Source organism: Watersipora subatra, chromosome 9, assembly GCF_963576615.1.
Source record: "Watersipora subatra chromosome 9, tzWatSuba1.1, whole genome shotgun sequence".
NCBI classification, from domain to species: domain Eukaryota; kingdom Metazoa; phylum Bryozoa; class Gymnolaemata; order Cheilostomatida; family Watersiporidae; genus Watersipora; species Watersipora subatra.
Window position 1 is genome coordinate 40,401,314 of NC_088716.1, and position 16,642 is coordinate 40,417,955.

General features: G+C 34.3%; 1 protein-coding gene across 1 annotated transcript in view; it reads right to left on the reverse strand.

Annotated features, from left to right (window-relative positions):
- LOC137405070 (glycine receptor subunit alphaZ1-like) overlaps positions 1-15,768 on the reverse strand; it is a 44,082-nt gene extending 28,314 nt beyond the window's left edge. Inside the window, exon 1 of the mRNA XM_068091297.1 lies at positions 15,629-15,768. Coding sequence (XP_067947398.1) covers positions 15,629-15,768 — 140 coding nt within the window. The remainder of the gene's footprint in view (positions 1-15,628) is intronic.
- Positions 15,769-16,642: the final 874 nt, after the last annotated feature.

Here is a 16,642-nt window from a genome sequence, read left to right on the forward strand (position 1 = left end):
TATATATATATATATATATATATATTGTTTCCTCACCCGGATACCCCGTATGGGTGGTTAATTCTGCTCTAACTCGAGTCTCCTACCAGAGACCTGGGAGTTTGAGCACTCGCCTCAAGATCTTAGCTGTTCCCAGTAGCGCACTTTTCTGTAACTCACCTGAGTTGATTGCTGTTGGTATTTGGGCAAGCCACATTTTATGCACCGGTGTTATTGCGCCCAGTGCCCCAATGACTACTGGGATTACAGTTGTTCTTACATTCCAGCATTTTTCAATTTCTTTTTTCTTTGCTGGCTATGTTGCAGTCATTGGGTACTGCTATATCTATTATAGTAGCCCTCTTGTTCTCCTTGTCTATGTCCTCTCTTGTTCTCCACCACTATATCTGGTTGGTTCGCTAGGACATGCTTGTCAGTTCGGATGTAGAAGTCCCAGAGGATCTTAGCCCGGTCATTTTCATTGACCTTACCAGGAGCTTCCCACCAGTGTTGTGGTTTATTAAGGCCATACTCATCACATAGACTTCTATACACAACACCTGCAACATGATTATGCCGCTCAGTGTATGCGTTCCCTGCTAGCTGCTTGCATCCACTGATGATGTGTTGGATGGTCTCAGGTGCATCTTTGCACAGTCTGCATCTAGGATCGTCTCTAGTGTGATAGATTTTCGTTTGGAGTTGCCTTGTTGGGAGCACTTGCTCCTGGGCTGCCATGATTAGCGACTCTGTATTGGCCGTTAGGTTTCCTTTGTTCAGCCACATATATGTCTGGTGAAGATCGCCAACCTTAGATATTTGTTGGTGGTAAGCACCATGAAGAGGTTTCGTGTGCCAGTCAATTTCCTCATCATCAGGGCGTAGGTCCGTTGTAAGAGCGGCCGATTGAAATTCAGCTAGCAACTTATCTGAGATGGCCATGGAGGCTGCATATGCTTTGATGCTTTGCTCCTCCTCTTCCACTGTCTGCTGTACACTTTTGAGTCCCCTACCGCCATCTTTCCTATCAAGATACAATCTAGTAGTATCAGATTTTGGGTGGAGTGCTCCATGCATGGTCAGCAGTTTACGAGTTGCTATATCTGTTTCTTTGATGGCTTCCTCAGTCCACTTTATTATGCCTGCTGGATATTTTATTACTGGCAGTGCGTAGGTATTTATTGCCATGACTTGGTTCTTGGCATTGAGCTGGCTCCGTAAGACCTGCCGAAGGCATTTCTTGTATTCGGTAATGGCTTTGTGACGTACCTCGGCTTCGTGGTTGATGTTGCTTTGCATAATCCCCAAGTACTTGTACCCTTCTTCTATTTCTTTGATGGTACCATTTGGCATTCTTAGGCCATCTGTGAGCATATATATATATATATATATATATATATGTTCAAAAATCGAATAAGAAATGATTGCGCATCAATCGACGATTTTTAATAGATTATTTTACCTCGGCAACACAATTTCAAGTCGTTTCCTCTCGGCATAGCACTAAAACATCTATAAAAGGAGAGAGCAACTTTTAATTTCAAAATCGAAGTTTCACAAAATCATCCTTATATCATTTGGCTCAGTCTATTTCTGCTTATGGAATGCTTTATACTATTCTTTATAAAACACATAGAACTATTAAAAAACAGCTGTGACAAAGCTTGGAACTTATTTACCAGGCCTAGTTGATCTTACCAGAAATACCTTTTTTGCTTTTATATAATACTCTAATCAACAGTAAAATAGTTTATTGCTAGGAAGCATAGAGAAATACTCCGATGAGCTTCTTGAACAAAATCTTGGTCATCCAGAAACAATTGCTTAGAATAGTATATTATCAAAAGTCCTATCTTTCATCAGTTCCATTGTTTAAAAGATCTCGTGTTTGGCCTATATAATTACTGTAACAACTAAGAATATGTCTTTTAGCCTTCACACAATTTTATATCAAACTAACTTGTAAACGCATTATAACACTCGTTATTCCTTATTTTCCTTACTTCTTCTACCCTCCTCCTCTACTATTAGCCATAAACGGGTTGCCTATTCGTGTGTCATCAGCATGGAGCTCCTTGCCAATTTGGCCAAAGAAAAATTAATAGTCGTGATGGTTTTAGGGCTGCGGCAGAGCGGTACTCACTGAACTCTCTGGAATAAATTTGTTTTGATTTCTTTTGCTCAGACAACCATGTTTTTTTCATTAACAATCTCATCCGTTAACTCGGACTCTGCGCTTTGAACAGCCATGCCACTGCGCGTATGATCCTTCATTGCACTTTACTTTTTCTGCCATCGTGTTATGTTATGATTTAATGTAAAATAAAACAAACAACAACTCTAAATAACTTGGCGCTCTAAAATGAAAAGATGTCCCATTGGAGCCTGATCTACGGTGCAATCAGGCTCCCATGGGACATCTTTTTATCCTGCTAGGTTTTTATATAAACAAAAATCCTATCAAACATTTTTAGCCTACTGAATGCATCTGTTACAAGGCAAGCAATTGGCTGTTGCGTTTAGCCATATTTTTATCCTACACACCTAATATTCGTTCTCAGCTAAAAGAATAGATATTAAGTGAAAGATTGTTAAATCAGCCAGCAATGATATTTTCAAAATAATTGGTAGTGGTTGTAGGCAATTTCTTCATAACAAATAAGTTGAAATGAGTTGAGAACCTGTTATTTTTACGTAAAAAGGGCATCAATAATTTCGTACTATGCTGAAAATGGTTTTCATTACATATTATCAAAACATGGCATCATACAATTTAAATTAACTTTTTGATGGGATCACAAAAATGAAACGTTGCATTTTTATAACAACCTTTGACTATAATTATTTTGGTAATCTAAACCTTTGCTTTCCCAAAACCAGTATGCCCAACCAAATCCTTTATAGTTCTGCAAATAGAAAATTCTGCATTAATATTTGATAGAGTGCTTAAGATTTGTTTGCTAGCAGCAAATAATGCTGATCTAATCTTTGAGGTAGCTAATCGTTACTCATGATGCAACATCATGAATTAATGTTATGGCGTTAGTTGCCAAATAGTCTTAGCAGCGTATTATGACAGCCCTCATTTGTTATGGTATTGTTTTATTTTAGCTTTTTGTTATAAATAGCTGCTCCGCACTGAACCAGCCACTTGATTGAGTAGAAAGTTATAAATATATTTATATGAATAAATATGTGAAAATACAATCAATTCTTGTGCATACTAAGAGCTGCATATGGTGAGGCTTCTCGGTCCTCTGCTGGCTGTCAATCATCTTGCCTCTTTTATAATATTCAGGAAGAGCTAGGCTCCTCTTTTATCCTCAGGAGACCAAATCGCTGTTTTCTGTTGGCCCTCAGCTAGTTGGTCTTTTAGGTGTCAGCTCGGTAACTGGCCAGTTCGTTCTTTATCGGCTGGGAGCCGACTAATCCAGTCTCTCCTTATCTTGGTACAGTAGAGTCGGCGCGGGTACCTCTCAGCCTTGCTAGGCAGGGCTATCTTTTAAGCAGCTGGTTGGCCATATGGGACATACTCGGCTTTGGGCCTGGTCATCGGCATAAATTACAATATTATTATTGCATAATAAGTTGTTTGCTCATTTTTGTGATAAAATTGAGAAAACAACTCTTAAATTTGCTTTTTAAGCTAATAAAACTCAAGAAAATCTTGTCAAGTGTTATACTATTAAAAGTTAATACTGTCATATTTGTCACATACTTACCAAACTGCTAAAAAAATTGTTGGCTCGGGGAACAGTTGAGAAACAAATTACAGGCTATTTTCACTGAAATAATTTCTAACAAATACCAAGTGAATTTATATAATTTCAAGATAAGATAAATTTTAGTTGGGCTAATTACTATTTCGACTTTCTGGTTTTTTGCAGCTTTCTAGCGCCAGTCATTCTTGCTGTAAACTTCAAGTTGTGCTTGATGATTTTGTTAATTTACAAAAGCCAGCTCTTCCACTTTTCTTATTTATTTGTATTTAACATAATATGTTATATATTATGTTATGTTATATATGTTATATTATAACAACAGTTACCATTCTAACTTTCAAACTTCTTATCATGAGAAAAGTGTTTTGTGCAGTTTAAATAAATTAAAAGAAAAAATAAAACAACTGTAAAGGTTTTCAAACTTTTTTAAACAGCTGCAGTTTTCAAACTCCATATCATAAGGAAAATGTTTTTTGCAGGTCAAATAAATTAGGAAATAAAATAAAACAGCTATAAATGTGTTTAAATGTGAGATAATTAGCAAGTAATAGCTAAATCAAGTCTGTTTTTCTACGATTACTATAAAAGATGATTTGGTAATGATAAAATTAATACGAACTAAAAAAAATAGAATAAAAATCCTGAATGCGTTGAATTAATAATAACATTTCGTGCGCAGAAGTGTGTGCGTGTGTATCAAAAAGGTTACTGTTCCACCCAGAGCTATCCATCAAAACTTTGAATACAACGATACTGGTGCCTCTTGATACTGGTAAAAATGTAAAAATGAGATATTGTACAGGCTTTGTCTGAGTGAACGGAGAGAGAATGTAGAGGATATTTGTACTCGAGATAATACAATTGTACGCGTGAAAGGAATTGTTCTTGATCGCGATTTAGCAATTGAACTTTACAAAAAACCGGAAATAAAAGTTCACGAAAACACGCAAAGCATCGCGTTTCATTGAGCTTAAGGAGTTCATAGAGTTTCAATTATTACGTCATTTTTGGTGTGAAAACGGCAAAGTGTTTATAGTACTTTATGTAGTAAAAGCAATAAAATGTAAGAGCTTTTGTAGTTTCTTGAATAAACATATGGATTGCAAACCTGTGGTCGCAATCTTCGTCAGTTCAAGTTCATGCAAAATTTTAATCCCAAAATTTTAATGGCTATAGCTGGACATACCGAATGACAGACAGACAACAAACTTTGAGAAACATATATATGGATATATGTGTAGATATGCATAGATATAGACGTATAGACGTATAGACGTATATACCTATATACGTATAGACGTATATACGTATAGACGTATAGACGTATATACGTATAGACATATATACGTATAGATGTATAGACGGATAGGCGTATAGACAGATAAACGTAAATTCCAAATATACATATAGACGTATAGACATATATACGTATAGACGTATAGATGTATAGATATATAGATGTATAGATGTATAGACGTATAGGCGTATATACGTATAGACATATAGGCGTATAGATATATAGACGTATAGATATATAGACGTATAGACGTATAGACGTATAGGCGTATATACATATAAGTGTATAGACATGTATACGTATAGGCGTATAGACGTATAGATATATAGACAAATAGACGTATAGATGTATAGACGTATATATGTATAGACGTATAGACGTATAGACATATAGACGTATAGACGTATAGACGTATAGACGTATAGGCGTATACACGTATAGATGTATAGACGTATAGACGTATATACATAACATTTTATATATAAAGTGTTTAAACATATCATTTTTTATTTAGCCTTAACTTAAATGGTGGCCACTATATACATATGAGCTCAGTCCCAGAATGCATTAAGCTCGCATGTCAAAGTATGACTGTACCACATTACCTGTATATGGTAAGAGTATTGAGTGTGATAAAAATGTCTTAGTCTTGGAGTTTCACACACTTGTTGTAAGATTTTAAATTTGAATGTCAAGTGTTCAAATCTAGTATGAAAGTGATTTTTCTTCGCTAACACTTTATCGCTATAACTCAACAGAGGAATGATAGACAGACGACAAACTTTGAGATTTATATATGTACTAGCTGAATGCCCAGCATTGCACAGGTATTAAAAAAGTTTTTTGCAGAGAAAACGTATTTTGGTTTAGTATATACAACATTTACCATTCTAACATTGAAACTTCATATCATGAAAAAATTTTGTACGGTTCAAAGAAATTAATAGAAAAAATAAACCATGAGTAAATAGAAGTGTGTGTGTGTGTGTGTGCATAAAAAGGTTACTCTTGCAGCAAAAGTTTATTGTATTTTAAGTTTTAGTGGATGATACTGGTACAAACGCAAAAATGAGATATCAGACTTTCTTGGTTTGATACTTTGTTTGACCGAACAGAGGGAAATGTAGAGGTAATGCTTACTCCAAAGAATACAATTGCCTACTTGAAAAGCATTTAGCTTTTACAGATTTACCGAAACCAGAAACATGAGTATAACGATACATTTGAAAGTAAAACGGCACATTTGAAAATTAATAACTAAAATAGGATGTATTGGTAAAAACACTAACTTTTAAAAAAATTTCAAAAAAATAACAAACACAAAAAAGTAATATTATTTAATACACATGTGGACCTTCGCCATATGGTTTTAATTCATTCCAGTGTTGGCATCGTAAAGTGAAAATGTAGTAGTGAGGGGTATAGAAACCCTCAGTAATTATATAATGTATAAACACTCGCTGGTAAAATCATTAAAATTTTATATGCGTACTGTACATATTAAAAATTAGTAAAAACTTAATATGTTAACCTTAGTAACTATTCAGTAGGCGCTTCTCTAACAAAAATAATCCATTTTAGGAACATTTATATATTATAGAGATTTTACGTTATAAGAATAGTAAATTACATGTAAATTGCCTAATCCTTGCTAAGGTTTTTTGAAACTCACCTCTTTAGCCATACAAAAATGATAGAATTAACTTAAATTTTTTGGCTGCAGTATTATTTGTTTGCATCGACAACTTTTCTCATTTTCATTGCTCAATCTTACTGGTTTTTATAGACCATTGATATTAATTGAGGTAATTTCACAACAAGTTCATGGGAAGCGCACATATTCGACACTCGTTTTCAACAATTTGCTTATTCTTTCTGAACGAAAACGTCTATTCTGCAAAGTAAAACTAAAAACAAATATTTTATACGCCAACAATAAAGCAAAACAAAAATATATTTCACTATAAAAGGAGCGATGTCTACCTGTTCGTCGTTTATCTGCATTCAGGGATGAAAGTAAGGATAAAAGAGAACTTTTGATGATACTCCAACTCGTGACACTCAGATTGGTGGAAGAACACTGAAACACTTGCACCAATCGACCGCCTTTAAATATTTATGAGCAACTATATATTTATCTGTTTTGTCAACACATGTGACAATCTATCACAACAAACTAGAATTTCATTAAAGCTGTATATACATGTATAATAAATTTCGTTACATGTCATTTTTTTCTCTTGCAAATGCGGCAAGATAAATTAACATTCAAATTGAATTTGAAAACTCACTTGACTCGACTTGACATTTTGCGTTATGTAGAATGCAATATATAGTACAGTAATATTATATATTATTGCATTATATTATTTATAATATCACTATATATACCATATATATTTTAATTATTTTTATATATATAATATATATTATGACCCATAATTATATATGACTATATATGTAATATATGGTGATAGTTTAAACACAGTTTTGATAGATTGTACACAGCTTTGATGAACTGTTGACAGTTATGATAGGTTGCACACACTTGCAAAACTTAATTCTCTGTTGTTTTTTCAGGATGGAAACAACTGCTCTTTTGTTAACCTTGACTATGATGCCCAACTTGATTGAAAAACCAGCGAAGAACCAGTACTGTCGTTTATGTAGTACGAAGCAAAAACTCTTATAAATCTTTTACGTTATCTGGAATTTAAGTTATAGGAGGTTTACGTTATAGGATGTCTACTGTAGTTTCCTATAGCAACATTAGTTTATTTAGTGGTTATGATATGCAATAGAATCTGAAATTACGATGTACCATGTGCAGAACATACCTTAGGAGTTCTTTCCGTTGAGACAGACGTGTAACATAATTATTGAATTTAACTTAAATTAGTTTAGCTTACTAAATATACACTTAAAGCTAAGTTTTAGTATTTATTTTACTGAACTTCAACCTTGTCATCCGCTAAAACTTTATCTCTATCTGTTTCCGGTTTCGTTTTCACTTTAACTAATAATACTGAAATGAGAGAGAGCGAGTATCGTACCTCCTTCATGCATTGTGGGAAAGATTTTGGTGAATAGCATATTCGCATTTTCATTATTCAGATGTATTCAGCACACCGACAGTCAAACTTTAATTTCAAGATAAAGTTTTGTTGATATCGAAATGCAAAGAAAATTTGTATAGCGAGAGCAAAAAAAACATAGTATTCCATATTGCATTGTGAAAAATTGTAATAACATAGTCTTTGTAACCCTAGGGTGCACTGTGTGATATATAGGGCAAACATTCAGCGAGTGCAATCCAAAAATAATATATAGCTTATAGTACAAGTGATGAGAATGATAGGAACAGCTCTGCCTTGTGGTTACATGTGCTTGTTAGTAGACTTGTGATTTTAAAGTCATAAGTTCAAAACCAGTACCAAGGCTGATTTTTTGCTGCTGTAACTTTATCACTATGACTGTACAGATGAAAAATGACAGACAAACACTGAGATTTATATATTTAAAGGTATTTATCTATCAATATATATAAAATAAATGTATATATAATTATATATATCGATATAGATCTATATATATAGATATATATTGATATAGATATCTATAGTTAACTATTTGAAAAACTGATATAGTTCTTTAAAATTGTAACAAAATTAAAAGCTATCTAAATTAAACTAAACAAGCAAACATTATATAAACCACATGCCATAACGGCATAGCTTACATTCTCATCATTGCTGTGTTTGTTTATGCAGAAAGATGATATGGTGATTTCTATAGACAAAAGCATGTGGCTGTTAGTTGGTGAGTCTGATGATAAGAGAAGTGAGACAATGGATAAGTCTATGTATTTGCAAAAGTAATCACAGGGGAGACAACTTTGTTTATTATCAACAAATTGTGCCTGAAAATATCTCTAATTATTTTCTGTGCAGACTATCAGTCACCATATGACTATATTCAATTTTATCAAACTCTCTCACTTTACTAAATATGATGAGCTATTAACACTGTTCAAAGTTTTTAGTCAAAAGCTTTCAGTGAGTTTACAGCAGTTCTCTGTTGTGATTATTGCGAATCATACTTAATCGAAACCACAGCACTTAACATACAAATGCTTATTTTTTTATTAACTCTGACAAAAGTAGCTTAATCTTACGCTGACTGATACTTTTAATTTCTAGTTTATAAAAAATTTAAAAGCCGATCAAGCTGTTAATATTTCGCGAAAAACATGTATGAACTACTTTGCTGGCATCAACAATAGGGAAGAGTTATCCACTCTTGACTGAATCAACTTGTGAGGGTGGTGCTAAAGGTAATTATAAGTTTACCTTTGGCATGGATAAAAAGATGCAAGAGGTTTTTTAACATGCAATTAACTTTCCGTCACACTTTAAACAGGAAGTTATCACGTTATAACTTGTCAATCAAACTTTTTCTTTCAACGTTTTACATTAGGAGTTTGTACCCTACATGAAAGGTTTAACAGTAGATTCTAATTATTTTAGAGCTGTTAAGTCAGCACATTTTCTGACTTGAATTTATATAATTTTTGAATATACAATTGGTTGAAAAAATTAAATATGTCAACATACAGCACAAATTTAAAAAAGAAACAGTTATAACCTTACTAGCATGAACTTGCTAAAAAACTTTCTAAAGTATAACTGTTATGTTATTGTCTAACAAAGAGTTTAGAGGTTGTGTCTCATGTATACACGCGATTGCTGGCTCTGAACTTTTCAAACGCTAGGTAGGCTTCTGATTGTTTTTTTTTGCCAGGACAAAGTAACTCTAAATATGATGTCATCAAATTATTTGTAATCATAGTTTCATTTTTTTAAATTTGAAAAAATTGCAAAAAATTGTAGCTAACTGCAGTATGATGCTGTTATAGGAGTTGTTAGGTTTCAGTAAATTAGTCGCAAATTAGGCAGACAACTCCAATAGCCGTTTGAATAATCCGTAAACAACCTGTTTAGCTGCGGTTTTGAAAGCTATGGAACAAAAACAGATTGTGTTGGTGTCTTTTGACTGACTCTGGAAATAAACTAGAAAAGTTGTATTTTGACTACATTACTTTGTTCAGACAACCAATCCAAGAATAATTGGAAAAAGTGGTCGCTCAATAAACAATAATACGCTTTGATACTAAATAATAAAAAAACTAAAGCCTTCAGGTCACAACATAAATAAAATCAAAGAAAAGCAAAAACATGTTCAGTTTTTCTTTATGTTCTAAAACATATCAAAGGTCATATCAAAGGTCCTATTAAAGATCACATTAAGTGTACAAATTGAATATACTCTAGTGATGATCTCTCTTCAACAATATGTACTACTAGACCTCCAATGTAATTTGTATTTCAATTTTGGTTGTAGCCTGTTGGTTGACGTTTCCTGCTGTACTGTTTGGTAAATATAATCATATTTTTATGTTTTTTTGTAAAGATCCTGATGTACTTGATTGAGACCTAGTTTATTAGATGCTATACTCTGTGAGTTGTCTACACCTGGTATGTTTACACTAAGCAGCAACTTTACATGTACATATGTATGATGCAGCTAAAGATGTTGCCTGCTTAATCTTAAGGAACTGTTTCCGACTTTGCTGGCTGACTTCCTATAATCACACTATTTACCTCAAACATAAAGTAGCCATTTGCTAATATTTCTATTTTATCAGCAAACTAATTTTCTGCTTAGTTTTGTGTTAAAGAATTGAAACAACAATCAACTACCACTATTATTTCTATTCCAAGGGTAGATCAAGTTTGCAGGAGGCAAACTGGTCCAATTTTATCTATTATACAGTATATAATTATATATGTAATTATATACTGTATAATAATATATGTGATATATATTATTAATATATATAATATACAGATATAATAGAAAAAATATTAAGAAGAAAGTAAATTTTCACTAAAAGGGCTACAAATCTGTGAAAAGGAGTGCATCGCACGAAACACATTTGTAGTACTTTTACTGATAACTTACTTTCTTCTTAATATTTTTTTCTATTATTTCATACTCTACTAATTATATTTTAGGTTTCTTAGAGTTGAGTTCTCTTTTTATATGCTTTTGCACCTGCTTTTATTTACTATATATGTATTTTACTTTATAACCAGATGAGTTATCTGGTACAATTTAGAATAATTTTACTATCACAAATAAACAATAGTTTATTTTCAACAGTTTTACTGACCTTTAATTCAGTTTTCAAGTATTCCAACTTCTGCTTATTCTATAGGCATAGTTGTAATAGCTTTAACACTTGTTTATTTACTACTTGTCCGCAATTTTGACTCAAGTACTGACAACTCCTTTCTAGCTCTGTTAAGGATTCTGCTGATTTTGCTGACCAATTGCATTTTACTATGGATCTGACCAGTTTGTATGTCAAGGCCATATTTACTATGCTAGCTAACATATTGTTGCACATAATTGAATACATGTAATTGAATGTATATACGTTCATCTCACAATTGCTGCTGCTGTGTTAAGGAGCAGTAGAGTATTTTCACTGTGACTTTAATGCTGGAGATATCTGCTTGATGACCCAAGAAAAAGATGACTATTTCGATTGGACTGTTCAAAATAAATCGACTAAAACTTTGAACACTGGACCTGACCGTGACTACGGAGCCGGAGAGGGGAAATATTACATATATATAGAAGTTACAAATGAACATGTAAATATTAGTGTAAATGTTACGTGTAATAGGTATGAAAAATAGTTGCACTATTTAGTACAATTATTTTTCATAAATATATCTATATATGAATATTTCTCAAAGTTTGTCATCAGTTTGCTGCCGTTTATATTTCGATATGTTCAGCTATCACTATTAAAATCTTGAGATTAAAATTCTGCATCATAATGAATTTGAACTCACAGAGTTTGCGTACGCCGGTTTATTTACCACGGGCTCTACCACTGAGCTACGCAATGCATATTGATCAGAGATGTTATCTTATACCATATAGCGTATGCACACGCTAAATGACGTATTATTTGAAACTATGAATTTTATTAACTCTATGATGATTTTTTGTGTTTTTATTAACTTCTATTTCCGGCTTTTTGTAAAGTTTAATTGCTAAATAGCGGTAAAAGTCAATACTTTTCACATGGGCAATTGTACTATCTCAATTAGAAATGGCCTCTACATTCTCTCATCGTTCGGTCAGACAAAGACAGTCCGATATCCCAGTTTTACATTTTTATCAGTGTCGAGAGGTACAACACTGGTGCAACAGTAACCTTTTTTTACACGCACATACACTTTTATGCAAGAATTGTTATTTTTCATTCAACATATTCAGGATTTTTATTTTGTTTTCTGAGTTCATATTAATTGTATTATTACAGGATCATCTTTTACTGTAATCGTAACAAAACAGACTTAATTTAGCTATTACTTGCTAATTATTTCACATTTATATTTAAACCCTATTATAATTGTATAATTTTTTATTTATTTGACCTGCACAAAATATTTTTTGCATGATATGGAGTTTAAAAGTTACAGTTGTTTGACAAAGTTGGAAAACTTTTACAGTTGCTTTTATTTTCTTTTTTAATTTATTTCGACTACACGAAACACTTTTTTCGTTACATGTAGTTTGATTGGCAATGTTGTTTTATGTTAAATACAAATCAATTTCTGTTCAAAGACTTGTATTCCCTGGCAACACCAGGCAGTACAGCTAGTATATATACAGTCAAACATGGATAACTCGTCCACGGATAGCTCGAACACATGGTTAATTCGAACGGTTTCTTTGGTTCGTTCCCACGTAATGATAAATTGCTATAGATAACTCGAACTCAACACTGTTAATTCGAACTGTTTTTTTGCCCAACGGCTACCGAAACGGTTGTTATCGCTCTAAAAAATCACTTTATTCAAAGCCATAGAGGTAAACCTCATTTTTTCGTAATTCATAAGCGTTATTATTACCACCATCGGCAAAATACTTTTGTCAACGACTTTTCTAAAGGTTTGGTGAAATTTGATTTATACTGCTATACGATGAATAGCACGGGCTTGCTGGGTCACGCGCGCAAGGATTTTCGCCACGCACATACAAAACAAAAACAGCATGTTGTTTTGTATGTGCGTGGCGTAAATCCTTGAGTGCGTGACCCGGCTAGCCCGTGACGAATAGTTTTACGACGTTGATTCCGTGTTGAATCAACGTCGGAATGTTGAATGTTTAAAACGTTTTAAAAATTGTTGTAATTAAACGTATACATTGTCTTAGCTAAAAAAACTATTCATCGTTTGACCTAAACACAGAATACGTGTGTACATTCAATAAGTATCCATTCAAAAAGCGTGAGTGATATACAATGTACCGTAAAACCTCGTAAAACTTTTAATTGAACTGCCTCGAAGTGTAGCAGTTGCTCTTAACGAATCCCAGGTAAAGTAAGGTAATCTTGGCATAAACTTCAAGAAAAATCGGCAAAATTGATCGTGGGTAAAACACTCAAAAGAAAAAGAGGTCTTTTCTTTTGAGCATTTCAACAACGATCAAGTTTTGCCAATGTCAATCTAAAAAACGTCCTGGCAATAACATCACCTCAAACAACAAACCAATCTCAAGTGATAAAAAAATCTCTATACTTTTTGATAAAAACGTTTTAAACTTTACATTAGAAGCATTTAATTTGAAACAAGCCATTTGTGCTTTTGATTTATACTATAGTTTGCATATGTACATGTATCTACTAATAAATAAGTAAATACATGGACTTGTGACAGTGCTCTGATAACTTGAACGCTCTGATAATTCAAACACTTATGCTCGGTCCCGTGAAGTTCGAGTTATCCATGTTTGACTGTATATATATATATATATATATATATATATATACATATATTATATATACATGTATATATATCTTTTTCTTATATATATATATATATATATATATATATATATATATATATATATATATATATATATATATATATATATATTCATGCTACAGACAGTACTGTTTCGGCTATGGCAGCCTCATCAGTGCAGCTCAGAGCTTAGGCAAGGGACACAAATCCCATTACCCATGAGAGTTGACTTCCTGCCACGAAACAACTAAGTTGCCTCGCAGACTTTAGGAAAGTCAACGTGCTATATATATATATATATATATTTATATATATTTATAAATATATATATATATACATATATAAAATTGTTTCCTCACCCCGGATACCCCGTATGGGTGGTAAATTCTGCTCTAACTCGGGTCTCCTACCAGAGACCTGGGAGTTTGAGCACTCGCCTCAAGATCTTAGCTGTTCCCAATAGCGCACTTTTCTGCAACTCACCTGAGTTGATTGTTGTTGGTATTTGGGCAAGCCACATTTTATGCGCCAGTGTTATTGCGCCCAGTGCCCCAATGACTACTGGGATTACAGTTGTTCTTACATTCCAGCATTTTTCAATCTCTTCTCCAAGAGGGAGATATTTCTCTACCTTTTCTTTTCTTTTGCTGGCTATATTGTAGTCATTGGATACTGCTCTATCTATTATAGTAGCCCTCTTGTTTTTCTTGTCTACCACCACTATATCTGGTTGGTTTGCTAGGACATGCTTGTCAGTTCGGATGTAGAAGTCCCAGAGGATCTTAGCGCGGTCATTTTCATTGACCTTACCAGGAGCTTCCCACCAGTGTTGTGGTTTATTAAGGCCATACTCATTACATAGACTTCTATACACAACACCTGCGACATGAATATGCCTCTCAGTGTATGCGTTTCCTGCTAGCTGCTTGCATCCACTGATGATGTGTTGGATGGTCTCAGGTGCATCTTTGCACAGTCTGCATCTAGGATCGTCTCTAGTGTGATAGATTTTCGTTTGGAGTTGCCTTGTTGGGAGCACTTGCTCCTGGGCTGCTATGATTAGCGACTCTGTATTGGCTGTTAGGTTTCCTTTGTTCAGCCACATATATGTCTGGTGAAGATTGCCAACCTTAGATATTTGTTGGTGGTAAGCACCATGAAGAGGTTTCGTGTGCCAGTCAATTTCCTCATCATCAGGGCAAAGGTCCATTGTAAGAGCAGCCGATTGACATTCAGCTAGCAACTTATCTGAAGTGGCCATGGAGGCTGCATAGGCTTTGATGCTTTGCTCTTCCTCCTTCACTGTCTGCTGTACACTTTTGAGTCTCCTACCGCCATCTTTCCTATCGAGATACAATCTAGTAGTATCAGATTTTTGATAGAGTGCTCCATGCATGGTCAGCAGTTTACGAGTTGCTATATCTGTTTTCTTGATGGCTTCCTCAGTCCACTTTATTATGCCTGCTGGATATCTTATTACTGGTAGTGCGTAGGTATTTATTGCCATGACTTGGTTCTTGGCATTGAGCTGGCTCCGTAGGACCTGCCGAAGGCGTTTCTTGTATTCAGTAATGGCTTTGTGACGTACCTCGGTTTCATGGTTGATGTTGCTTTGCATAATCCCCAAGTACTTGTACCCTTCTTCTATATCTTTGATGGTACCATTTGGCATTCTTAGGCCATCTGTGAGCATAGAATGGTTTTTCTTAAGAATTAGCCTTCCACATTTCTCAATACCGAAGTACCGAATACCGAATACCGTATACATTAGTGAATCAATGTCCCTTTCTTTGTTAGCGTACAGCTTGATGTCATACATGTAGAAGAGGTGGTTTATCTTGGTGCCACTCTTAAACTGGTACCCATAGTGAGTCTTCTCCAGCATATTGCATTGGGTTTAGACATATGCAGAAGAGCAGCGGTGATAAGGAGTCACCTTGATTGATGCCTTGCTTAATTTTTACACTCGCCAGCTTTTTGCCATTAGCCTCCAGTGCCGTCTTCCGTTTGGTCTTTGACATCTTGATGAATGCCACAAAAGCAGGGTAAACATCGTACATACTGAGACACTCAAGTATCCAACTATGGGGAATTGAGTCATATATATATATATATATATATATATATATATATAACACTGTCACTTCAACATTTACACACAGCTCCATGGAAATAGAGAGAAATTTGAACATAATTTTATAGTGACAGAATTAGGTTTCAGCAGTTTGTCATGTAAATTAGACTTCAAGGGAGTTGCATATATCTAATTAAAATACAGAGTCACAATCTACCTCTCTCATTTAATTAACAAACCAATAAAGCCTGGTTCCCATATACGTCGCAAAGCACTGGCCACAGCACACAGGCTATTAGCGATGAAATGGGAACGTATGCGCCAGATGCCGCCGAGGACCGCCGGTAGTTGCCGGCGGCATCGCAATAGTTTAACGCCGTTCAAATTTCGCAACCGGCCGCAGGCAAAACCTTCCCGAGATGCAATGTACGGGTAAAGGTCCCCATTTTAGGAACGGCATGGCGAGCAAACTTTTATTTTATTACGCAATTATGTTTACGATTTTATTAATGATGTGGCTTTTATGTGAACAGATCCTGCCGAGCCTAGCCTCGCAAGCGGTTTGCTGCGCATGTTACCACCGGAGTCTCGCAATCGATATGGGAACTAGGCTTTTTAGGAAATTAATAAATGTTCGATTTAACCATATAATGTTGCCATCATACTATCATTTATAGCCTTTGTT